This window comes from Pristis pectinata, chromosome 12 (assembly GCF_009764475.1).
Source record: "Pristis pectinata isolate sPriPec2 chromosome 12, sPriPec2.1.pri, whole genome shotgun sequence".
Taxonomy (NCBI): Eukaryota; Metazoa; Chordata; class Chondrichthyes; order Rhinopristiformes; family Pristidae; genus Pristis; species Pristis pectinata.
The window spans coordinates 21879767-21905865 of record NC_067416.1 but is presented as its reverse complement, the minus strand read 5'-3'; the positions used below and the strand labels follow the sequence as shown (position 1 = coordinate 21905865).

General features: G+C 37.9%; 1 protein-coding gene across 2 annotated transcripts in view; it reads right to left on the bottom strand.

Annotated features, from left to right (window-relative positions):
- Positions 1 to 353: 353 nt before the first annotated feature.
- LOC127576792 (ubiquitin thioesterase ZRANB1) overlaps positions 354 to 26099 on the bottom strand; it is a 46144-nt gene continuing 20398 nt past the window's right edge. For both annotated transcript variants that reach the window (XM_052027536.1, XM_052027535.1), the window contains exons 4-10: positions 24277 to 24430; positions 13291 to 13362; positions 12430 to 12628; positions 10097 to 10217; positions 7206 to 7335; positions 3319 to 3548; positions 354 to 2125 (exon numbers count right to left, since the gene is read on the bottom strand). In XM_052027536.1, the coding sequence (XP_051883496.1) occupies positions 1907 to 2125; positions 3319 to 3548; positions 7206 to 7335; positions 10097 to 10217; positions 12430 to 12628; positions 13291 to 13362; positions 24277 to 24430 (1125 nt within the window). In that variant the 3' untranslated portion in view covers positions 354 to 1906. The remainder of the gene's footprint in view (positions 2126 to 3318; positions 3549 to 7205; positions 7336 to 10096; positions 10218 to 12429; positions 12629 to 13290; positions 13363 to 24276; positions 24431 to 26099) is intronic.

Sequence of the window (26099 nt, the reverse complement as noted above, 5' to 3'; positions counted from 1 at the left end):
AATAAGAGTAATAAATTCACAACCAGAATGAGAAAAAATATCTTTTGAAAATATGACATTCCTAGAGAGAGAGTTTACCGTTGTCTTCACTTCCACAAAATGACACATACTGAAAATGTATTCCCTTATTGTCAGTATTGCTTCTAAAGTCATAAGATCTGAGTGAACTTTTACGTTGCCATTCCGTTAGTGTTTAAAAATATGCCATGTTAATAAATAAAACAAAAACAATGCACTCTAAAACTACATAAGCATTAGGACAGTTTATGCTCCATTTAAAATCCAGTCAGTCATCCTGACTTGTGCTGAAAATGTCAGATGGATGCATTACCAAATACTGCAGCTCACAGCTCTCAATGCGAATATTACTTTATAGCAATTAACAAGGCCATATGCATGCCTGAAAGCAAATACAATATTCCTCAACTAAAAATTGCCTATATGCAATTGCATTTTTACAAGCATACAATGAATTTGTACAAGATACCATATCAGGATTGGATTTAACTTTCTTCATAAACAAGTCATTTTTAAAATAACAAAACTTTGGAATTGTTTAGTGCCTATTATTTACTTTGGTTACAATTCCACTTGTATCTTTTGAAACAGTTGCAATTTTCTTCATTAAATACTCATCACCTAAATATTTCATGTCAAATGTAGTTTAATTTGCATGGCTGCTGCTGTGACAAGTACTGAACATTAGGGATTACACAGTAAACTCAATTTGCATAAAATGCCTGGAATAATATTACCAAGAGAAAGTGTCTCTTGCAAAGCTCAAAAATGTACTGAATAGAATTATAAAATTTCAGTGAGACATGCAACTGTAGTATAATACCCTTGTTAAGTTGAAACCTTTGGCTTTGCAGTGGTGCACAGCATTTGCATAGACAAAAAAGTCAACAGCACATTCAGCAACATTTTCACAGCAAGAATATGTATTTGTGCAACATGAAATTCTTCATCAGGGTTGAGTAAACAATCAACAAAATCCACACAATTGGTTCTGAACTTAATTTTATGGGAAAAAAGCACCTCATATCTCCAGGTCACTTAAATAAATAGGCTTATCAGAACAAAATTCTTGGCAGAGTTCAGGGTCTAAGCTAGGTTTTCGTAGTGAACATTAGTGAAGAGATGAGAACATGAATGATCTCTGCGAACCTGAAAACAATAATTTGCTGACTCTATTCTAAATAGAGTAATAGTCTTTTAAAAAAAATGGAAACAAAGACAATATTTGGTGAACACTTTCCAATACAACCCAATATCTCTATTTTGTTCCTTGGAGATTTTACTTCATTATAGTATTCAATCCTGCATTTAAAAAGAATACCCATGCACTTGTTCTCATGATGGTTTTTTGCCATCCATAATGCCCCTAATACTTCAAACCCCAATACATGTTACCTGGCCCTCAGCAACATAATTTGGCATTAAAATCTCTCTCAAAGAACATATGCACATGCACTTAAAAAACATGGCTATAATAAAATAAACCTAGAAGGAACAAACCAGAATCTAAAATGAGTCTTTAAGTGCCCTTTTTTGGAAACCATTACAAATTCAATTATTTCAGATGCTGGTATAGTTTTTTCCCCCCTTGTTACACAAGTTCTTACACAACCACATGCAGTACATTTATAGCTAAGGATGTACAGACTGGGAGTTGGGGGAAAAAAAAGCTTTTTCTTTTAACATTAAAGTAAATTTAGCATACATAGTTTCTTGTCCAACCATGCCAGCTCTGATTTTAACATGGCACATCACGTCAGCCTTTCTGCTGCCAAAGATCAGACTTCTATTTGGTATCCGAACCTTCCATGATGCATGACAAACTAGAAGAGTCCAATCTGGTGGCTTCCTCACAAGTAATGCCCATGACTCCATCAGATACCATACATCACTCATCATCCTCCTCCTCATCTTCCTCACCATCTGAAAGCGAAGTGCATGGTCGAATCTGCCGGTAACGGTCCAACCATTTCTCCACCATTTGTGTAACCAATGGATGGTTGCGTCGACGGGAACTCCTTTGCTGTGCAACAAGAATTCCACCTTCAGTGACACAACAGTCAAGCCATTCCCTCAGTAGTTTCTCCTGCTGGTCCTCATTACCAATCTGCAAAGAGTTATTTCAAATAGTTAATAATTCAGCATCTAAAAGACTGCAGGCGTAGCAGAGATAAACATCAACTGGGGTCCTGAATCTAAACATATGAAGCTACGATGGTGTGAGGCAAGGGATGACTAAAGTAGAATGGGGAACAGCACTCATGATGTCGATGGCACATCTAGGTCAAAAATGGAACAGGAAGGGTCAGTCATCTGAAGCGAACAAAGGAAACTAGGGCAAGTGTTAGATCTGAGGACATACAAATCAAAGCGAAAAAGAATCAATTTCTGTGCAATCCACAGAAGAGATCAGAATGTAAAATTAAAGCACATGGGAATGGGGTATTACACTGACACAGATAAAGAGCTGGTTGGCTGGCAGGAAACAAAGAGTTTAAGTAAATGGGCCCTTTTCCAAGTGCCAGGCAATGACTAAGGGCATATCAAAGGATCAGTTCTGAGGCTCCAGCTATTCATATATACTAATGATTTAGAGGAGAGAATTAAAAGGTAATAATATCTCCAAGTTTGCCGACAACACAAAGACAGATGGAATTGACCACTATAAAGGAGGATGCTGAGAAGCTTCATAGTGATTTGGAAAGGTTCACTTATGGGTTATTCACTTTGAAGTCAAAAAACAGAAAGCAGATTAACTGAACAGTGAAAGATTAGGAAAAGAAGTGCAAGGAAACCTGGGTGCCTTTGTACACCAGTCACTGAAAGTAACCATAAAGGGTGCAACAAGCAGTTAAGAAGGCAAATGTTACATCAGCCTTCATGATAAGAGGATTCAAGTACAGGGGAAGGAATGCCTTGTTGCAGTTGTCCAAGGCCTTGGTAATACCACACCTTTAGTATTATTACGAGCAATTTTGGTCTCCATATAGCAATTATTAGTGCTTTCAGCATCACACTTTTAAAAAAAGTCTTTCCATACTCTCAATTTTATCCATTTTAAATCCCTTTCAGCTAATTATAAATAGGGCCATAAAAGACAAAGTTGTTTAAAAAAAGTGCAATATCCCATACAAAAACATCTGTGATTATAAATTGCTAGCCAAACTCCATATACAACTATAATATTCAATCACAGACATAAACAAGTGAACTACAACTGCTCAAGGTAAATTTCAGTATTTTCTGAAGCATGTTAAAACTACAGCAAATTGTGTAATAAAAGTTGAAAAATAAACAAACCTCATGAGCTGAAAGGAAGTGGATGTGCAATAGCTTCCTCTCACTGTCCACCAATGGCAAGAAGGTAATGTTGACATCATCATCTGTATTTAGGTTGGCGCCAGCACCTCGATTGTCATAGCCAACATTTTCCATAGCAACCAGTGCAGAGAAGTGGCCCCTTGTATACCCAAGAGCTATCGGGCTCTTCCAACAGAAACTCTGTTCCCATAGCAAAGGCAAATACACACCTGAGAAGAAAGCACAAGTCGTAACAGCAGAAAAGAAACTTGTATCCAGTACTACTGCTGATCTATCAATAATCAATCAACAAACTGTTTTACTATTCATTCTACTCTGCTTCTTCCTTTTAGCTCCATCATGGGCATGTACTTATGCACCTTCTAAAGTCCTTGCCCATTTCCCAGAGAATTCTAGGGTGCATCATTTATTCATATTTCTATTACAATATGATGCTGTGATGCTCTTCTCTAAGTATATAATTTAAAGTAATTTGTGAATAATTAAACAGTTGCAATTTCTAAATTTCCTCTAAGTATTTCCACTAATCTTTAAAGAACACCTAACTGCTCTTTAACACTCCTACTTACATAGCTGAAAAATGTCTCTGGACACAAGGTCAAACTCTTAACGAGCAGAGTAGTGCTGGAAGGGAAGGATGCAATTATAACTAGATGATTACAATCAGGCTAAATGAACCAATCAAAATTTCATCCCTCATGTTGCACATCTTCCCCATTTATAGTAACACCAATTGTTATCAGATCCTAAATTACATTTAACAATCATTTTTTCCTCAGCTCGATGACTTTATTCCATCAAATTGATGCAAAAGTTGATTGCATCAAACTACCAATCCCACTATACGAAATCCTTGATTTATGGAGCACATGCCCATGCATCATTTATGTATAAAGGTAATTAAGAGTGTAGTATTGATTTGTACAGGATTACAAACATTATGCAAGTTAGCCAGGCATTCTGCAAAAGTGTGAGAAGAAATTCCTTTTACATTATTAACATGAGAACTCAAATGTACAAACCAATTCAGTACACCATTCTCCTTCAGGGAAGGAAGCCCGCCATTCTTAGTGGTCTATGGGTCACTAGACATACTGGACTCCTAACTGCTTCTTAGGTTAGGGGCATTGGGCATGTCAGCACAGCTAGCCGTGCCTACATCCCATGAATGAACAAAATTAATCCAATTAATTCTGTCATTTTGCACTAAAAATTTAAATTTTTCAGTATTATAAAAACTTTGATGAACCATATGCAAGTTAAATTATTCACAAAGTTCCTTAAACTAGTGTTATGCAGGTTAGTAAATTGATAAACGATGATGTAACGAATTGGAATTGGTTTATATTTGTCACATGTACCCAGGTACAGTGAAAAACTGTCTTGCATACTGTTCATACAGATCAATTCATTACAATAGCACATTGAGGTAGTACAAGGTAAAATAACAGCGTGCAGAATAAAGTGTTATAGTTACAGAGAAAGTGCAATGCAGGCAGACAATAAGGTGCAAGGTCATAACGAGGTAGATTGTGAAGTCAAGAGTCCACTTTATCCTGCTAGGAAACCGTTCAATAGTCTTATAAAAGTGGGATAGAAGCTGTCCTTGAGCCTGGTGGTACCTGCTTTCAGGCCTTTGTATCTTCTGCCTGATGGGCAGGGGGAGAAAAGAGATGTCTGGGATAGGTGGGGTCTTCGATTATGCTGGCTGCTTTATCCAGGCAGTGAGAAGCGTAGACAGAGTTCATGGAGGGGAGGCTGGTTTCCATGACCTGCTGACCTGTGTCCAGAACTCTCTGCAGTTTCTTGCCATCACAGGCAGAGCAGTTGCCATACCAAACTGCGATTTATCTGGATCGAATGCTTTCTATGGTGCATCAATAAAAATTGGTGAGTGTCAAAGGGGACATGCCAAACTTCTTTAGCCTCCTAAGCAGAAGTGCTGATGAGCTTTCTTGGCCGTGGCATCTACGTGATTGGACAAGGACAGGCTATTGATTTTCACTCCTAGGAACTTGAAGCTCTCAACTTTCTCGACCTCACCACTGTTGATGTAATCAGGAGCATGTGCACCACCCCCCTTGCTGAAGTCAGTGACCAGCTCTTTTGTTTTGCTGACATTGAGGGAAAGGTTGTTGTCATGACACCATATCACTAGGCTCTCTATCTCCTTCCTGTACTCCGACTCATTGTTATTTGAGATATGGCCCACTACAGTGGTATCATCTGCAAACTTGTAGATGGAGTAAGAGCAGAATCTGTCCACACAGTTGAGTGGGTAGGGAGTAGAGTAGGGGCCCGAGGATGCAGCCTTGTGGGGCACCACTGCTGAGAATAATCATGCCAGAAGTGTTGCTGCCTATCCTTACTGATCACTGTCTGATCGTCAGGAAGTCAAGATCCAGTTGCAAAGGGAGGTGTTGAGTCCCAGGTCTTGGGGTTTAGAGATGAGTTTGCTTGGAATTATAGTATTGAAAGTGGAGCTGTAGTCAATAAACAATAGTCTCACATAGGTGTCTTTACTGCCCAGATGCTCCAGAGATGAGCGTAGGACCAGGGAGATTGTGTCCGCCTTAGACCTGTTTCAGCAGTAGGCAAATTGCACTGGGTTGAGGTCGTCTGGGAGGCTGGAGCTGATCCGAGCCATGACCAAATAACAGAAGCATATCTTTTGTACTACTCAGATGTACTGATATATGGAATGATCTGCAAGGATGGCATGCAAACAAAGCTTTTCACTGTATCCTGGTACATGTGATAATAAATAAAGCAATTAGTGTCAACAACTGAGAATAGAAAAATTAAGAACTCTGAACGATCAGTTATATAGTGTAGTTTCTTTTTGAAATGGGCTGCCTTCCTTGTGATCCTACACGTCCTAACAAATCAGTTTGAAGAGGGGAGATGGCCACTATTGGTATTGGTTTATTATTGTCACATGTACCAAGGTACAGTGAAAAAATTGTCTTACATACCGTTCGTACAGATCAATTCATTACACAGTGCATTGAGGTATTACAGGGTAAAAACAATAACAGAACAGAGTAAAGTGTCACAGCTACAGGGAAGTGATTGCAGGTAGATGAGAGGGAGGGAGGGGTGAGCCAGATAGATGGAACCAGAAAGAGTATGGGGAGAATGAGCAAATGGAGCCAAGTGCTGAGGGGGGGAGTACTGAGACAGAGACTGGTAGGTAATAAGTGGAACCAGACCGGGGGGGGGGGGGGGGGGGGGGGGGGTGGAAGTGGTGGCAGGGCAGAGACGCAGGGAAAAGGAGATGAGCATAATGAACCAGGTGGGGAAGGGCACTGAAATATTACCAGTAATATCAACTGTAATACCGAGACAAGAGTCCAACATCTAATGATGTTCAAGACCCCCAACAAGCTTTAAATCACTAATCTCATTACCAATACTTGTACACTTCAACTAAAGTAAAAGTAAGATAAAGTTAGTAATCTAAATGTTTCAATGAATTGCAACTTCTTACAACCCAAAAGTAAGGCAATCTTGTCACCATCATGGAGTAAATGTATTCTTTAAAAGATCTATATATACCATGTGATGAAAAAATGCAGACACCAGCAAGAATGATTTTCTTCAAACTGATACTAGTTTACAAATATATTTGGCAGAGGACAATGAAAAAATTTACATTTATATGGCCTGAGGAATCATCCTATTATAGTTTAGTTGTTGGCTTTGGTTCATTAAGAGTAATACAAGCCAAAAGATCATGAATGCAAGGCCAGTTTTGAATACTGAAGTGTAGAACCTGTGCCATTCTATTTTACAAATGTTAGCAAGGCAGTGCTTGGAATAGTTATTAGTAGACAAAATGAGTCTGGCATTTGCAAACTCCTTACCTTGAAATCGTGTGTAACCTAGAGTCTCACCACGGAAACTCTTGTAGTACTTCACTCCATATACTATAATTGGTCGGCGAAGTATATGAGCCAAAACAAAAATGTGGGTCTGCTCTAGACTGGCTCCAGGCTAAAGTGAGTAAAATGATTGAATTCAAATTCATTATTCCATTCAGTAAAGGTTAATCGCTTACATAAAAGATATACAAGATATTTTAACAGTTTTCAACACATCTTTTGTAGGTAACGAGTGAGAATTAGGAACCATGCAACCTACTAGGACTTGTAAAACATTAATACAATCTTGTTAAGACTGGACTTCTGCAGGCTTGTGTGATATGCACATTTCTCATTTTCACAGACATACTGTTTACTCTGAGCTTCACTTGAGCAAGGAATTTCATATACACCAGGGTGCAATGACAAATAAACTAATCTGAACTGTAGTTGTTGGGAGATCTAAGAATAACAAATGTGGAAATTTTGGCAAAAGATGTGTCACATTTCCCCCAACCTCTGAATTTTGCTTTTTTGCATTGCTGTTCCTCTGGAGCAGGAAATACTCATACAATGTACGTAAATCTGTAATCATGCAACTATTGATGAGATCAGCAGTAATTAAGTTTTAACTGGAAATATTAAAAATAAAAATTTTTAAATATCCTTTAATTTTCCTTCTCCCTTACCTCTCTGCACATGATTGAGCTGCATTTTACACTTCTCTTCAATCCTTTCACTTTTAATTTCACATTTAAACTGATTTAATGATACAAGCAGCTGCTTACCCATCCCCTTCAGAACCCACATATAATCAACACATACTTCCAGCAAATTGGGCACAAGATATTATCACTGCTCAACAGGTGTTCCTTGAACTATTGCAGAAAATTAAGAATAATTATTGTCCACCTTTTTAAAAAGTACCTAATTAGATTCAAGTGTATGCATTTAAATATTTTTGCTGTCTATGCTTATGTTAACTATTTTTGTATTTCAACAATCCACTGGTGGCACCCATTTCCTCATTTCCTGTGCATGATATTTTTAAATGAAGTTAACAATTAATCTGATTTAATCTACCTACATCACTTTTCCTACAAAATTATACAGTTGTGTGGACTATTTGCCACCCCCTGCCCTTTACCTCAAATGCGGGAATGTTAAAGATCTGGAGCACTACTTGGTTCTGCCCTGTGTAACAGCTCCTGTGTGATTAAGTTTTCCAAATATTCATAAAGGATTTTCCAAACTAGTTACAATTATTAACTATCAATTAGTTGAAGAACAAAATGCAACCTTCCAGTAAGATTAAGGAAGACAATATGAAAAGGTTAGTTAAAAACTCTGGTCAATTCAATTAGAGCACAAAATGAGCCACTAACAAAAAGGGATTTGGCAATACTGGAGGTAGGATATTGTGATGATGCAGGAGAAAATGGGAGATGCATGGCTGGGGGGGGCGTGGTGGGGCTGCGGATGGAGTGGGGGAGGAAGGTCGTGAGATAGTGATGCAAAGGAAAAACTCCAGGAGAGTATATAAATTTGAGCACAATGGAATCTTGTCGTCAAATGTTTTCAAAACAGTACAAAAAGGGCAGTTAGAACATGGAATTCCCCATTACAGTCAGCATGAAGCAGACAAAGTGCCTTATGCAGAAAATACCCTTACATTCAATGAGTTGAAAAGCTGTAACATTCTTACTTTAGTACCATTACACTAAAAAATTTACCCACCCAAACAGCAGCTAAAGAAAAACATGCACTTGGAGTGTTAGAATTTTTTATGATAGAGGACTGTATTACCTGGCCACATTCAAGGCTGTACTCATCAGGCGAATAAAGGAATTTGGGGAGTCTGATTCACAGAGTGAAATGGCCTGGAAAAAGATCTTTCGGCCATGAAGCAACTGTCTATACCAATCCCATTTTCCAGCAATCAACCTGTAGTCATCTATGCAAATGCTCATCTAAATACTATTTAATCATTGAGAGTGTACCTTCTTCACCACCATCTCAGAAAGTACATTCCAGATTTCATTTGTTCTCTGGGTCAAAAGAATTCTTCCTTAAAACCCCTGTAAATCTCCTACCCCTTAAACTTATGCCCTCTGCTTATAGACACTTCTGCAAAGGGGAAAGGTTTCTATCGATCCTTTCTATTCTCTCAGTTTTGTATACCACCAAACTTGTGTTCCCAAGAAAGCAAATCCAGCCTATCCGGTCCTCACACAGCTTAACATCTCCACCTCAAACAACATCCTGGTCTATCTCCTCTGCATCCTCTCCAGTGCAGTCACACACACGTTTTCGAGACGGACTGAGCAAGGATGATAGCTTGACAAAATAAACAGTAGGCTGAAAGGGTAATATGCTCTTATATTTCTTGCTTTATTGCCAGACATCCAAACCATGGCTCACAGACCAGCAACTCACTCCTGAAGTTTGAAGATAAAATTGACGTTCAATGTTAAAACTACCCTAATTTGTTTTTTTTAAATGTTTGGTTCAATCAATATTTTAGCAATAAATTTATTGCAAAATGGCCAAATTGGAGAGACAAGTGTATTTGTCTAAGAACAGAAATAAAGGTCATAGACTTGAAACAGACTACTTCCCTCCAGAGATGCCATCTGACCCGTTCTGTACTTCCAGCACACTGTTTTAATTCAGATTTCTAGCATCTGCAGTTTTTTTGCTTTTCAAAATGTGTATGTTTGATTGTAAAAGTCTTCACCATGATAATTAACTGAAGAACTAGATTAAATGGTGATTTTGGTTTAAAGCATTAAGAAAGGTCAAAATGGGAAGTTCCACCACATCCAATCCATTCAAATTCCTAAGTGCACAAGCACAAATGTCTAGTCTTTTAAGTCAGTAGTAAAGACATTTACCTGACTGGCAAGGGAGAGAATGAACGCCCAGTCTTCCTGCCACTGCTCCTCCCGCAGAGAGAAATGCAGCCCAAAGCTCTGAGAGTACCATGACTCCCATTCCTTCCAGCGTGTATAAAACCTAACAAAAAAAAGATTAGGTATAATAATTGCATATGAAAGGAAAGTCTGCAAATAATTACCATTGCTCTTACATTTCACTCTTCAACACAGAAGTATCTATGGCAGGGATACCCAACCTGTGGTCCAGAGACCATACTGGTGCGTTTTAATGACCTACAAAATTCTACCATGTATGTATCTGGTAGAATAAGCTCTTCCTCTGGGATCTCATTGCAACAAGACCACTGCTGTGATGTTCAAGTTGAGGGAAGGCTTAAGCTGATTAAAGGCTAGATCAGGCAAGTGATTGGCATCTAGGTTGGAGGATTGTGGAGATGGGGGTTTTCAAACTATGCCAGTAAATCACAAACAATTAAACAGGAACTGACATGCATTACACATAGGAGGTACTAGATTTTACTGAAACATTCTACTTACTCCAACTTACAAAAATGAAATTACAATTGGTAACTTGAAATAAAAAAAATGAGGAAGTATGAGAAAGGTATGGATAATTTTAAAGATCCCCATAAAGAGCCAAGCATTAAGCTTGCATTTATGTAATACATTAGAATAGGATTTTTACGAGCCACATGAACAGTTAAGTCAGACCACAGTTAACTTCTCATCCATATCACAAGCTTATCACCAGTCAACACATTCTTATTGAAGCTAACAGTGAACCTGGATAACTGAGGAGGATGTGATCCATGAGCACATGTACTACCACTAATTTACAGATTGTTTTTTGTACAGATTGATAAATGTACAAACTGTGAGCAAGAGTAGGCAACCACTAAAAGGTGACAAAGTTCAGATTTCCTCACAAGAGGAAACATCCTCTCCACATCCACCCTGTCAAGACCCTTTAGGAACTTGCCTGCTTCAATCCAAGTCATCCCTCATTCTTCTAAAATCCAATGGATACAAGACTAGCCCGCCCAACCTTTCCTCATAAGACAACCCACCCATTTCTATGTACAGTATTAGTTGTCTTATATAATATTCTTCCTTAAATTTGACAAGATTTGTACATAGTATTCCAGAGTCTTATCAATGTGCTGTATAACTGAGCAATAATCTTCCCACTTTAATTTGCAAGTCTTTACGTCGATCAAGCAGCTGGATTGAACCTAGACTGAAGCATAAACTAATTTGGGCTGTACATCAGCTGTATTCATAATGTTACAAGTACCTCTTGTTTCTTCAGATTCACATCAAATGTGAACCTATTATTTTTTTGGAAATTCCCATCCTTTGGCTTTCATTACCCTCTGGTGTATACAAGGTCATATTTTGAAACAATGAATAAATGTTAATGTTAAAAGATGCTAGAAAGATGACAAGTGATGTGATGAATGCAAAAATCTCTCAGCTTCAAGAATTAGGTTAGAAATAGAAAATTGGAATGAGACTGAATTAGGACAACGGCAAATATGACTGATCACTTCAAAAAGAAAAATCATGGGAATAGGCCAAAAAACACTGAAACAATAGGTCATGGTTAATAATGTATCCCTAAAGTCTATAACGTATGCAATTAAATTTTTAAGTGCGTAAAAGGTATTAAATTTTGATACATGACCTACGTTAATTATTAAGACCATGTTGCTGGACACTGGGGTGTGGAAGGCCATTAGGATAGGTCATTTGAATCTTATACATTGATCAGTCAAGTCCCAGCATGAACAGATAGGGTTCTAAGCCAACAAGATCCAGCCCAAAAACCAGAAAACTTGGCCAAGATCTTAAGTCAGGTCATAATGATGTTGAACTTTGGACAGCACATTACTACACCTTGGGAGGAAATAAAAGTTTTTATTAAATTCATTTCTAGGGATGCAAATGTCACTGGCAGAGCTAGCATTTATTGCCTGTCTCAAATTGCCTTTTAAAAGGTGGTGGTAACCCATCTTCTTAAATTGCAATAGATCTTCTGGTGAAGATGCTCCCATAATTTTACAATAAATGTATTAAGTGTGGCAACTTCAGTGAACTCCCTGCACTTGAGGATGGTTTTAGAGTTCAAACAAAAATACTGATTTTACACCTATTCATACCAATCCACAGAAAAGATTTTACAAAAGCAATATTTGATTACAATGTTAGTTAGAAGAGTCATTATTTGCTTTCTGGGTTAATCACAAGAGCTTGCTAGAGCACTTAAATTTTATAGATTGAACTGAATAAACTTTCTTTGCAAATATCGACATTGTAGTTAAAACTCATACCAATGTGAGCAGTCATGCAAGCTGTCATGAAGAGCTTTCCGCAGAACTGAATCTTTGTCATAAATACCCCACGTTGCTTGTAGTACAGAGTCAAGCAGACAGTCACCTGCTGTGCGATTCCAGAGAGCATACAGTCGACTATCTAGACGGCTTCCAAGCTCCAAAGACCAGTTTATAATAGGGGACTCCTCTTCTAATTCTACAAATCCAGAACATACAAGAATTAAAATAACTTTGCCTGCAATTAAACTAAACTGCAAATTAAAAGTTAACAAAATTGACACTTCTGAAATAATTGGATTTAGTTAAGGAAAAAAGATAATCAATGCTCCAGTTGATACTTGGAAATTTGAATATTTCAGTAGGTTTTTATATTTCAGTTGGCTTTTTTTTGGTTAACAGTAGGATGGCACCTATCTTAAGAGCATGAATTAGAGCATAAATCTCTGGACAGTCAATCCTCAAATAGATAGTAAATTAGACTGCAGCACTTAAAGGTCAAACAATTATCTGTTGATAGCAGGCACGACCCACTCCTGCACATCTTATGGGACAGGTATAGGCCATACACCCCTTGGAGCCTATCATGTAATTAGATCATTAAACTGTTCCTTCACAAGAGCAGGGGGAAAGAAAAAGAGAGAGGGCAAGCGACTGATGGGTGGGGGGGGGGGGGGGGGGGGAGAGAAAGAAGGCTACCCCTAGACCTCACATACTGGATCACTTCTTTGCACTGTTCCAAATTAATCCTAGAAAAATCAAGGAAAACATACACCCTGGCTAATTTAAACTAAACTCTAATCACTGTCAGAAATGTTACCAATTCAAATAGAATTGAAAAAAAAACAATAAACCAATCACCTTTCTGTACATCTCGATCAAGCACCTCATCAAATAGCTTTTCCTGGACAGATGGTGGGAGATCTTCAACATCTGCAAGAAACAAATAGCAAATTCAGATTGAATCATGCAATTTCACTCATTCACAGCTCCCATCCACTGATATGTCCAAAATTCTAAATTCAACATAAAAAAGCCTAAGATTTCATGTATATAATTAGATCACGGACCATAATGCACTTATGTAATTCCACTTCATAATCACTTTTATTTATTCATTTTTCGGGATCTAGGTATTTGGTTGGAAGCCCAGCATTTATTGCCCATCCATAATTGCTCGAGGAAGTGATAGTGAGTCACCTTCTTGAACTGCTGCAGCCTGGCGGGCAAAGATAGTCCTAAGACCTTGTTGGCAAAGGAGTACTGACGAAGGACTATACATTTCCAAGTCAGGATCACAACTTGAAGATAGTGGTGTTCTTAAAGTGCCTGCTGCTCTCATTCTTCTTGATTGGTTTAGAGGTGTCATGGATTTGGGAGGTGCTGTCAAAGTGGCATTGAGTAACTACAGTGCATTTTGTAGATGGCATACACAACAGCAATTATATACTATTGGTGTAGGGAATGAATGTTTAGGTGGTTAATTAGGTGTCCATCAAAAGAGCTGCTTTAAATGATATTGAGCTTTGAGTTGTAGTTGTACTGATTAAATCAAGTGGGGAATATCCCATCATGCTGTTATCTTCAGTCCTGTTGATAGTGAATAGGCTTTGGGGTGTCAGGAAACATAGCCTGCTGTTGTATTCGTGTGGTTGGTCCAGTCAGGTTTTCAGTCAACAGTGAACACCAGGATGTTGATGGTGAGGCATTCATAAATGATAAGATCACTGAATGTCAAAGGCTGGTAGTTAGACTCCTAATGGAGATGGTCTTTGATTGTGACTTTCCCATACCTGAAGGCTGTCCAAATCTAGGTCTTGCTGCACACAGGTGAATAGAAACATTATGCAATCATCACCTGACATCCCCACTTCGAACTTTATAATCGGAGAAAAATTGTTGTTGAAGCAGTCAAGGGTAGTTGGGCAAGGAATTTGCCACGAGGAGTTCCTGTTGTGATATCCTGGAGCTGAGATGATTCATCTTGAACCACCACAATCATCCTTTGCATAATCTACTACTCGAACCATTTACAAAGCAATAATAGACCACATGAGCCCTCCTCTCCATTACCATGCCCCACTGAGCCTGCTCCCAACTTCAGCAAGAAAAATGCTGGATTTCTTCAAACTTGCATTATCATTCTGTTCCAGTGTCCCCAAATGCTAAAAATCCAATTACGTCTTGCACATTCGCATTGACTGGGCACCCACAGCCCTCTGAGGAGAGCATTCTGAAGATTTACAGCCTCCAGGAGGAAGAATTTCTCATCTGAATGATAAATGGCCAACATCTTACCTTTAGACTATGACCCCTAGTCCTTAAACCCCACCCTGGCCTCTCTCAGCATTAATATGGTTGTACCTTTGTGTTTCCATGAGATTAACTTCTATTCTTCAAAATAAAGATCATGAAGCTCATTTAATCCATTTTTGACAATATAGGCACACTCCAGGCTTTGGGTATTTGTTACAGAGAAAACAAGTTACAACGTTCAAAAGAAGAATGTTAGAAAAACTAATTTTCTCCTCACACACAGAAGTTGAACACAGAAACAAAGGAACACACATTGAAAAGAGTGAGATAGACAAATATCAAATTTACAGTTTGAAGGCAGCACTCGTCATCCTTGTCAATTACTTCACATTTGTCACAACAATCTACTGACTTAATCTGTACTTTTCCTTAGTGCTTAAATAATAATAGAAAGGAGTCTTAACATAATTAGCATGGGCAAAAAAGTTAATAATTTTTGGCCATGCACAGAATTAAAATAGGTAGACTTAATGAAGCAAGGTACACATTAGAAATAAATGTGTTGTAGTGGTTGCTACCGTGGAATGAACACAAGACGCGAGTCATAGAGTTTCAGAACAGAACTGGTTTATTTTCCTGCCTTGCGCGGGCCTTTTACGGGAGACTGTTCCCGCCCAATGCAACCGGCAATGACGTATATGCTACGTCATCAAGTCTTTCCCGTGCGCGGGTTCTCCCCGTCGCTCGGGGAAGACTAAGGCCCGCCGCCGTCTTGGGCCTCGCCACTCCGACGCCATGCGACCCGACTGCCGAGCCAGTTCGCTTACCCAGACGGTGAGTCGCTACAGTGTCAATAATAATACTGCGGGTTTGATGGAAATCAAGTACAAGCTTCCATAATGACTGCAATTAAAATACAAATCAAAGGAAATGAATTGAATATTCATTAACAAGAATGAACCAGAGCTTCTGGATGCCCCATCACTAATTCACCTTAACACTCCCATTCTGACCTTTGTTTGCGGCCTCCAGAACTGCTACCCTAGGGCCAACGCAAGGTCAAGGATCAACTTCTCACGTTTTGTCTGGACATGCTGCAACCTTTTAGACTTAATACTGAATTCTCCAACTTTAAATAACTCCTGTTTGCATCAGGTCTGGCTGTTTTTGCCTGCGATCCCCTTTTTCCTCCTCCTTTCGTTTGTATGGTCTGGTCTGCTGGGCACGTCCTAGGTCAGACCTACACAAGAGACTAATCTGTCCTGATGGGTTGACCGTCCCTCTGCCTCCACAGATGCTGCCTGACCCACTGATTTCCACCAGTTTTGTTGCTATACAACCTTATACAGACTTCACAGCATTAGCAACACATTGCAGACAAAGAAGCTTAACAGCCCTTTCAACAACATTATTTTATCCTATCAGAGGAATTCCCATTGTTCCACTTACTGCCTTTCCCCCACTTTCTCCATTACCCAGACTAACTTGTTTGTCCCCTTCAGTTCTGAAGGTCTAAGACCTGAGAAATGAACAGTTTCTTTCCACAGGTACTGCTTGACCTGCTTAGTTTTTCCAGCATTTTATGTTTTTATTTTAGTTAGTTAAAAGTGTATTTCACTGAAGAAATTTTTCTAATGAAGTTAGTGGTGGTTCTTCTAAATTAGAAAAATATTAAATTTCTAGTACATTTTACTTGCCAAGCCCCCTCAGAATTTTCACAATTCACCAAGATTCTCTACTGTTGTCATTAGCTCCAATGAGTATGGGCACAGCCTGTTCAACCATTCCACACAAGTCAATCCATTCACATCAGAAATCAACCTAGAGATCTTCAAACTGCCTCTATGGTATACTCAGCTATGGAGACCATAACTGAAACTATCTCACCAATATTGTGTGGTGGTGATGAGACTTTTGTACTATACCCCCTCTGTAATAAAGAGTAACATTCCATTTGATTTTCTTACTAAGAAGTGAAATCAGACTCCTACAACTTTTCTTTTTGCATGGAAGTTCTAGACTTCAGAGTTCTTTTCTGAAGGTCCTGATTCTGAAACAGACCAGGTATGCCCTGGCATGCTAAGGGTTCTAATCAGAACAGGTTTCTCTACATTTTCTCACAATTCATTTGAAATACCAAAACCTCAATGAAATTTCAATGTTCGATAACTTCTTGATAATGTAGCCCATGGAGCTCTGGTAACATTGTGAATATGCTGTATTACCAAAAATGTTAATACATCCAGCTGGAACCATGCATGTGGTGCAGTCTACCCAAACCTTTGTGCAAGTGTACAACAAAAATACTTGCTTTAGGTTCCAGCTCCCAACATAGAAAGGCTTCCATTTCATTAGCCTGAGCACTTATTGCATCTTCCACTTCCATCTACACAGACATCAATTTTAGTAGATTCCAACTGTATGTAGCTTTTCAAAATTTAAATTGTCAGATCTATTATTTGGCAACCAGTGCCCTTTCTTGGTTCTATATATTGATCTTCTATCAAGAGATATTTTAAACATATCCTATTGCTCATTTATAACTTATCTGCTGACAATTTTGAAGTTTACTGATTCTAGCCTCTCACATCCAATTAGAGTCAGTCTTAGAAAAGAGGAATTGGCTTCCTGTTGGTCATTAGTATTCCTGAAAGCTACTGTCATGTTACATAGCCTAACAAGGTACATCTAGAAATATCAAAAGACAAATGATCTTTTGGTTTCTACTTATAAAGCTTTGAAACAGCTGCCCAAAATGAAACATGCACAAAAATTAATTTAGCAGTTTCTTTCAAAGAACCTGGACATGATCTGCCTTCAACAAATCAGCATTGGCTGCTCCTTGTCAGTTTGTCTCTCCACAAATGAGAATTAATTTTGTCCTTTACAGTAAGGTCTCAATGGAATCTAGATTAGTGCAGTTGACCTTGGTATTAACTGCCAAATATTAACTTCGTTAATTCAATCATACAGTTTCAGGACTGATACAGCAAGAATAGTCAATGCAAATACTAACTGCAACCGGCATTTTAACAGATAAAATGCTCACTTTGGATGTTATCCAGAAGAGTATTTTCATTAAGTAAAAGGTTACTGGAAAGCTCTGCCAAATAGTATAATAATTGCTAAATTCCCTTTGTTTTAAATTCAAAAAGACAGATGAAGTACAATGATGCATCCAAGTTGGAGAAGGCAAAATAAATCATTTAAGATGTAAATTGAACGATTAACTGTAAACTTAATTATTAAACATACATAGCTGAATTGAACTGACCAATCCCTTATTCTGTGGCTTTAAAACTTGATGTTTCCTTCTTTTTCTAGTGACTCCCCATTGAGCCCAGCACCAACAAATCAGAGGCGAGGTAGATATGCAGAGTTTTATGCCGTGAAGGCCTGTGTATGAACAACTGCTCCATCCATGCAGATAACTGTTGAGTTACTTTATCTCAGAGGTTATTAAATTATTAACTTAAAGGTGTTTTCTATTAATTCATATTAACTTTTAATTATTTAAGTCTGAATCAAATGAATTATTTAAATCTGAATTTTAACACCTCTCTCTACTCATCACATGCAGAGGTCATTTCATTCAGAGCTCTTCATCCAGATGGGCAAGCCAAGCAAGATGACAAGTCTGGACTATAGGTCTGATCAAGCACAATCCCAAAATATGAACGTGGCCATGAAATTTACTTTCAAACTTTCATTTCAGGGTATGTTGCACATCATTATTTAAAATGATATGCATGGGCACAATAAGGTGAAGTCTTTTTATGCTATAAAATTAGAATTCTATTTAATGCATTATTTTGTACAATCTTCATACTCAGTAAATACAAATTAACAAACTTTAGTAAAGCACTATTTCTTCTGAGTCTTAAATAAAATTAACCTTAAGTGCACTTATGTACACCTTTTATTTTTAGGAAATGGATTTGCATTTTTATTTAGTCATTCAACTTCCTGAACCTAAGTTGAAAAACATTAATCCTGCCTCAATCTTGCATAGAACATTAATTTACAATTTAACAAATAGCCACTGCCATGGAAGTGAACTTCTATGTGACTTCTCAGCAAGGTAAAACAATTAACTCAATCCTTAACCAGCACTATTAGGACTTGTACTTTGCAGTCTGCCATTCTGCAGATCACTGCTTGCATTTTAGGTGACTGATTTATATAAAACAGCTATATAAATCAGCTAACCAATGCAAACAGTGGGTTCAACCAACTTCAAGGAATGTTTGATCAGTTCCAGTACGTTTATGCAAACAACTCAAAATGCAAGTACCAATCATTTTATGCTACTTCAAGTAGGATCTGTTGATCAGTGTCTGGAATATACTCGGTGACTGACATTCCTCAGCTCTCTTGGACAGTTCCATACATTCACAATCTTCTTCATGAAGACTTCAACATCTCAATTGTGAGAAGGTTGATTCTCATTATTTTGACGCTATGTCCCCTAGTTATAGATACCTTAGCCAGGGGAAAACATTATTCTTGTATCTACCTTGTCAAGCTTTGAGGATTTTGTATGCTTCAACACAATCACATCTCACCCAGTCTGCTTAATCACCCTTTATAGGATAAACTCCCCACCCAAGAAATTAATCTGCTGAAATTCATTGCACTCCCTTTTTGTAAGTATACTGTTCATTAGGTAGATCATACCTGTACACAATACTCCAGATGCAGTGTCACCAGGACTCCATATAACTGCCACAAGGTATCTTTACTAGCACTCAAATACTTTCTAAATACCTTACTACAACTTGCCATCATTTACTCTACCACTGATGTCAGGCTAACTGGTCTGCAGTTCCCCATACACCCCTCTTTTTAAATATAGTAATGCCATGCACAGATTACTGTTTCAGATACAAGACTAAACCACTTTCTTATTAACTGCACAAAAATGGTTCTGTATCAGACATTGAACAGCAAATCTGCATTTTTAAAGTACATTAGAATTAATAAGTCAATTGATCTGTTAGTTTTGTTCCTTGCAGATCATACAGGCACACTATTTATTCAAGAAAATATTTCTATATTTCCCTAAGCCAACTCCAGAAAAAAAATTAAAATACCATGCCGAATATAACTTCCATTTCTGGATTATCTTCCATTTGTGGACTCAGTCAGTTCCATCACAGGTACAGCCATCCCCATCAGGGGACATCTACAAGAGGCGATGTCTCAGGAAGGCGACATCCATCATTAAGGCCCCCTGCCCTTTTCTTGTTGCTGCCATCAGGCCTGAAGACCTACACCTCAAGATTCAACAACAGCTTCTTCCCCACTGCCATCAGATTCTTGAACTGACTTGGAGAACCCTAACTCTACCTCTGACCATATTTCCCACAACTTGCACTAAAGTAGTTTTGTTTATTTTGTCATGCAAGTTATATAAACTTAAATTAACAAATATGTAATTTATGCTAGTCATGTTTGTAATATACTGTGCTGCTGCTGCAAGCTAATTTTCATGGCATTTATAAACCCATGGCAATAAACTAAAATGAATATTAGATATCCAATTCAGAATCAACAGTGGCACAGAAATTCTGAACTGTGTACATGTTGACATTTATTCTACACTTTTCATTGTTGAATCAATAAATCTTCAAATTCAGTAACCATATAGAATTCAGAAATAATACGTGTAAACAGATTCCCAGTGACATCACTCATTCTCCTTGTACTGAAAACATTGTTTTATTCCTCAGAGGCATGATCATCATCCCTGAAGGGTTTATTTTTGGGACAACAAATCAATAAATATACTTTCAACATTTGCAAAATTTTGTTTTGGTGCAAATGTTCAGTGCATTACCTGCATTTTTTGGTATGTGTTATATTATTCTGAACTGGATGTTTTCATGTATGTAGCTATATATTTGGCCATAATACTTGATGTAATTGCACGCTACCTTTTTGGGCAATCTGTAGTCGTGCCTCCATGCAACAAGAACATCCAATCTGCCTCTTATGATTCCCTACTCCTTTGATGTGCACCTCTGATCTCCAGATTAGATCATCCCACCATCGTTAAAGAGAAACAGGAGAGTATTCTGTAAATATTCAATTGGGGGATTTACAAGAGAGTTACATACAGAGGTCAGGATTTATTGCCATTGAAAAAGTGGTCGCAAACCACCTTTCTGAATTACTCAAACCCACCTGAAGGATGGAGGAACAATTTATGTACACAAGTTGAGACTGCACAGGGGCTGGGAGGGTAAGTTGCAGGTGGCTACGTTATGATGCATCTGTTCAGTTTGTTCTTCTAGGTGGCAGAAATTGCAGACAGGAGTTGCTTTTTTGGAAGAACTTTGGCGAGTAGTTGTGTGCATTTTACAGATGGTACATACTGCAGTCATAATATGCATTGACAGATGGAATGAATGACAGATCATCAACCAAGCAGGATAATTTTGTCCTGGATGATGCTCAGCTTGGTGTTGTTGGAGCTATACTCAGCCAAGCAAGCAGAGAGAATTCCTAACATTCCTGACCTTTATCCTGTGGTTGGCATTTGAAGAGTCAATGGTAACTCATTTGCTGGATGATCCTAAACTGCTGACCTGCAGTATTTACTCAGCAGATAAAATTATTCTTATCAATAGTGACCCTCATGCTGGGGGGGCTCTGTGATACTTACACAATTGAATGTCAGACTCTTATGGTAACAGGACCTTTGGCCCAACTCAGCCACACTGACCATGGTGTTACCCAAGCTAGTCCCATTTGCCTGTGTTTGGCCCATATCCCTCTAAATCCCTCCTATCCATGTATTTATCCAAATGAATTTTCAATGTTATTGTACCTGCCTCAACAACTTTTTTTTGGCAGCTCATTCCATGTACGCACCACCTTCTACATGAAGTTGCCCTTCAGGTCCCTTTTAAGTCTTTCACCTCTCAACTTAAACCTATGCCTGCTAGTTCTTAGTTCCCCTTCCTTGGGAAATATGTGCATTCACCCTATCTGTACCCTTCATGATTTTATACACCTCTATAAAGTCATACCTCAATCTCCTATGTTCCAAGGAATAAAGTCCTAACCTGCCCAACTTCTCTACAACTCAGGCCCTCAAGTCCCGGCAGCATCCTCGTAAATCTCCTCTGCACTCTTTCCAGTTTAATGACGTCTTTCCGATAACAGGGCAACCAAAACTGTACACAGTACTCCAAGTACAGTCTCACCAACAACTTGTACAACCTCAACATAACGTCAATGCCCTGACTGATGAAGGCCAGCGTACCAACCACCTTCACCACACCGTCTACCTACAAAGGCACTTTCAGCGAACTATGTACTTGCACTCCTAGGTGCCTTTGTTCCACAACATTCCCCAGGGTCTGAGCACTCACTGTACAAGTCCTACCCTGGTTTGACTTCCCAAAATACAACACTTAAGTTGAATACAATGATACATACAAATACATGAACATACAAATCAGGAACACAGTTGGCTACTCTGTCCCTCAAGCCTGCTCTATCATTTAATAATATTATGGCATATCTCACTGTAGGCAGCATTCCTGTATACCCAAGTCTTTCAACCTTTGTTTTTCAAGAACCTAACTCTGCCAAAAGATCTTCAAAATCACTGCATCCACTGTTTTTTTGTGGAAGAGTTACATGACTCACAACCTTCAGAAATAAATTCTAAATTCACCCCTTCCCCCACAAAAGGAAACACTTCACATCCACTCCTTATGTTTCAAGTCAAGTCTCCTCTCATTCTTTAAACTCCAGCAAATACAAGCCTAGCCATAAGATAGCCTATCCAGGTATCAGTCTAATAAACCTTTTCCGGACTGTTTTCAACGGAATTAATATCCTTGCTTAATTAAGACAACAATCAGTACCTTGTATAATATACTCCAGATGTAGTCTCACCAATGCTCGATACATGTCTGAGGCATAAATTCTTATTTTCATATTCAATTCCTCAAGCAATAAATGATAATAGTTTGCTTTCTTAATTATTTGCTGGTAAGTGGCCTAATAAATATAATGATAAACAGTTGACAAAATTTCCCCTACTGTGTAGGTAGTTGAATGCTAGAATCTGGGGGGTGGGTGGAGGAGTGGAGAAGAGTTGATGGAATGTGGGGAAAATAAAGTGGGATTAATGTAGGATTTGTTTTTTGTTTGCAAATTTGCAGTTAGTTTTTTGCTCATGGATTTGAGGAAGATATATACCAAGTTATTCATTGCCATTCAAGAGGCATCTAGCACATTTGCATAAGTAATTGGAGATTAAAAAATTTTTTTAAAAATACACATTAGTTAGAATATTCAGAGGTGGTAAACTGCATAGGAAGAAAAAGTTCTTATATAATACAACAAAGCCCAAGATGGAAATTCCCAATTACACTGAGCAGAATTTTGAACCAGGAATATTTAAATCAAATTTCACAGATAAAAGATCACTATTAAGTAGTTCTCGTTGTCAAACTTCACCAAATCAGGAAAAAGACTAAAAGCTGTAGAGGGTGATTACAGTGGGCCGTGAAACTGATTGTGGAAATTACAGTTTTTTTTGTGCTGGCAATGCTGATGTGGGTGAAAGGTTGAGATAGTCTCAAGTAACAGCACAAATAAATCCAGCAGCATTTATGGCAACTATGATTAGGGAACATTACTCAATTACAAAATGATACCAATGCCAATTAGACCCACAAACTATAAGGTTATCAGTCCCTACTGGAGAAATTAATCACAGTTCAACTATGTATTAGCCTCAAACTTCTGCTGTAGTTGCAAGGAAAGGAAGGGAGGTCACTGAATTTTTGTAGCAAAATTTCCAGACAAATCTTTACTTTTTGGCAAAGGACTTCAGGTCAGCCAATTCAAATTGTGGATTAATTCTCAGTAGGGTTCAGCTTCCAACTGAACAAATTCACCAAATCATCAGAGGAGCCATCATTCAACTAATACGTAGCATTGTTTAAAAATTTAAACTAAGACTGAAATTTCTTTGGATGGAGGATCCTTGCAACTGCTGGGAATAAAGTACAAATACTCAATGGTTAATTAGATCTGCAGTCCAAACATTTTGCTTACATCAACGATGTCACCAGTTGTGCTTAAATCCTTCCACCTCACCAGCTTCCCAAATCTCCTTTAAATACCCTCTTAAAATTCCATTCTTTTGATCAAGCTAATGGTTGCTGCTATTACCTGCACTTTCAGAACCATTTTTGTTTGAGTCCATCTCTTAAGTACTTAATATTTTGTACATACAAGAGGCACTAAATTAATGCAAATTTCTGTTGCTGCAGTTGCAAGATAAAATCATTGTAGGTTAAAGTTCCATCCTACCTGGTGCTATTGCCTGATGGGAAAAGCAATGCATCTGATTGTAATTTCACCTATCCAGAGCAAATTTTTCATCATACATAGAGAAAACTGATATAACTGATAATATATTACATCTTATTTCAAGTGCACACTCACTTCCTTCAAACAAAATACCTCTGCATGTACAAGTGATTTAACGTTCAGGTTGCTCTCTAAGACAGGTGACAAATGAATCAAACCATTTAGATAAACCCTTTTGAATATAGTTGGTACCTGCAGGTAATGTAAATGTCACCAGATCGGTCAGGAAATAACAAGCAAAGTCTCCCTTGCGTTGATGAAGTGATGCAGCTATTTCACGCCGTATCTGTTCAGTGAGCTCTGGACATACCATTGCAGGGATGCACTTGGCAGCTTGCTGAGACACCTGAAGAAAAAGCAGCAAAAACAAAAAAGGCACAGATTATTAAATTTCTTCATAAATTAAGTTGTATCAATGTACAATACCCAAAAACAAACTGTTGACATTGGAAATCTGATACTGCCAACACCAAGAGCTAATATTTCAGTTCAATGATATTTCATATCATTTCACAGGTTACTGATCTGAATTGTAACTACATTTCTCTCCCCACAGGTGCTGAATGATCAGAGTACTTTCAATATTTTATTTGAAATTTCTAACATCTTTTGTTTTTTCATTACTGTTCAGATAATAGTCTTATAGCTACAGTCAACATTTTTAAGAGGCAAAACGTTAGATTGACATTTTCCCCAACAAACAATTTGAAAAATGCTTGAGAAAAGAAGAAGTTTTTGAATCTGGCCAAATATAGTGCAGTTATTCACGCTCACAATGCACAACCAATGGGGGAAAAGCAATCAAAACAAAAAAAAAGCTTTCACTGAAATGATTTTGTTTTAAGTGAAGGAGGAGACAAGATTAAGAAAATTCTTCAGACTAAATTGGCAGTGCAGCTTGGGCACTAAACTGGATTTGGTTGCAGCAATAACGGTTAAACAACTGCCTTTTGCCATCATTACTGTGAAACTGACAAGTTCAGGATTATTTTGCAATGTATACTTTAATGCAAAAATCCCAAAGCTGGTGCCTGTGATTCAACGCTGCTTCACAGGCTGTCGTTTGCTGCCTTCTCTACCATAGTGAAGTAAAATTACTTTACCACGATTTTAAAGTCAATCTGCTATAAAATGTGCTGAAAATCTTACTGAAACACCACTTAACACAAGATTTAAATGTACTATCACAAACATTGCTTAGAAAGTATCTGACCCTAAAAATCTAATTTCACATAGTATTCCTCCTGCAAATTGTTTTGGAGATTTGTTTTGCAAACATTAAATGGTATTTCAATTTTTTTTAAATAGTCACAATGAATTGGATGTACATGTAATTTTACTTAAATGTTGACATCTTCATATACAGTTTTCAAACTTTCAGTATTTGTATTTCACCAGAGTTAGGTACAATTTCTTTTCATACTGTCACTGCAACATCAGTTTCTTCTGATATCCACAAACCAGTAGTTTTGTTTAAGTTCTGCCATGGTTCTTAACTTTAAAAAAAACTCAGGGTTTTCATTCATGCATGGAAACTTCATTTTTGTGTATAGCAGATCAGTAGTTTTAAAAAGAAAAATGAAAAAAGGTTAACATTATACAATTGTGCTGCCTAAAACAAATCATTTTTCAGAAATTGTGGTTTACAAATGCTCACATGGTTTTCATAAATGTACCCTTGCTCATAATACAACACTTGCTTTCTTGGAGATAAAAATAGAAGTGCTCTGCATTGAACAGATTTATTCAAAAGTTTGCCATATCACTTTGAAACTGGAGGAGTGAGCCTTGTTTGTTGTTCCAAAAAGCCACCACGTCCTGTTGCACACTGTCAGGGGCAAGCACACTTACACAGTAGTATACTTTTTTAAGATGCAAAATTCTATCTTTGATGACAGTACTCTAACAAGATGGTAATAGTATGCATCAAAATCTACCTTAAGAGGTCAAAGACCTGGATGACATTCTAAAAAGTCTTTTGCATAAACAAGTTACAGGATACAATTGCTCTCATT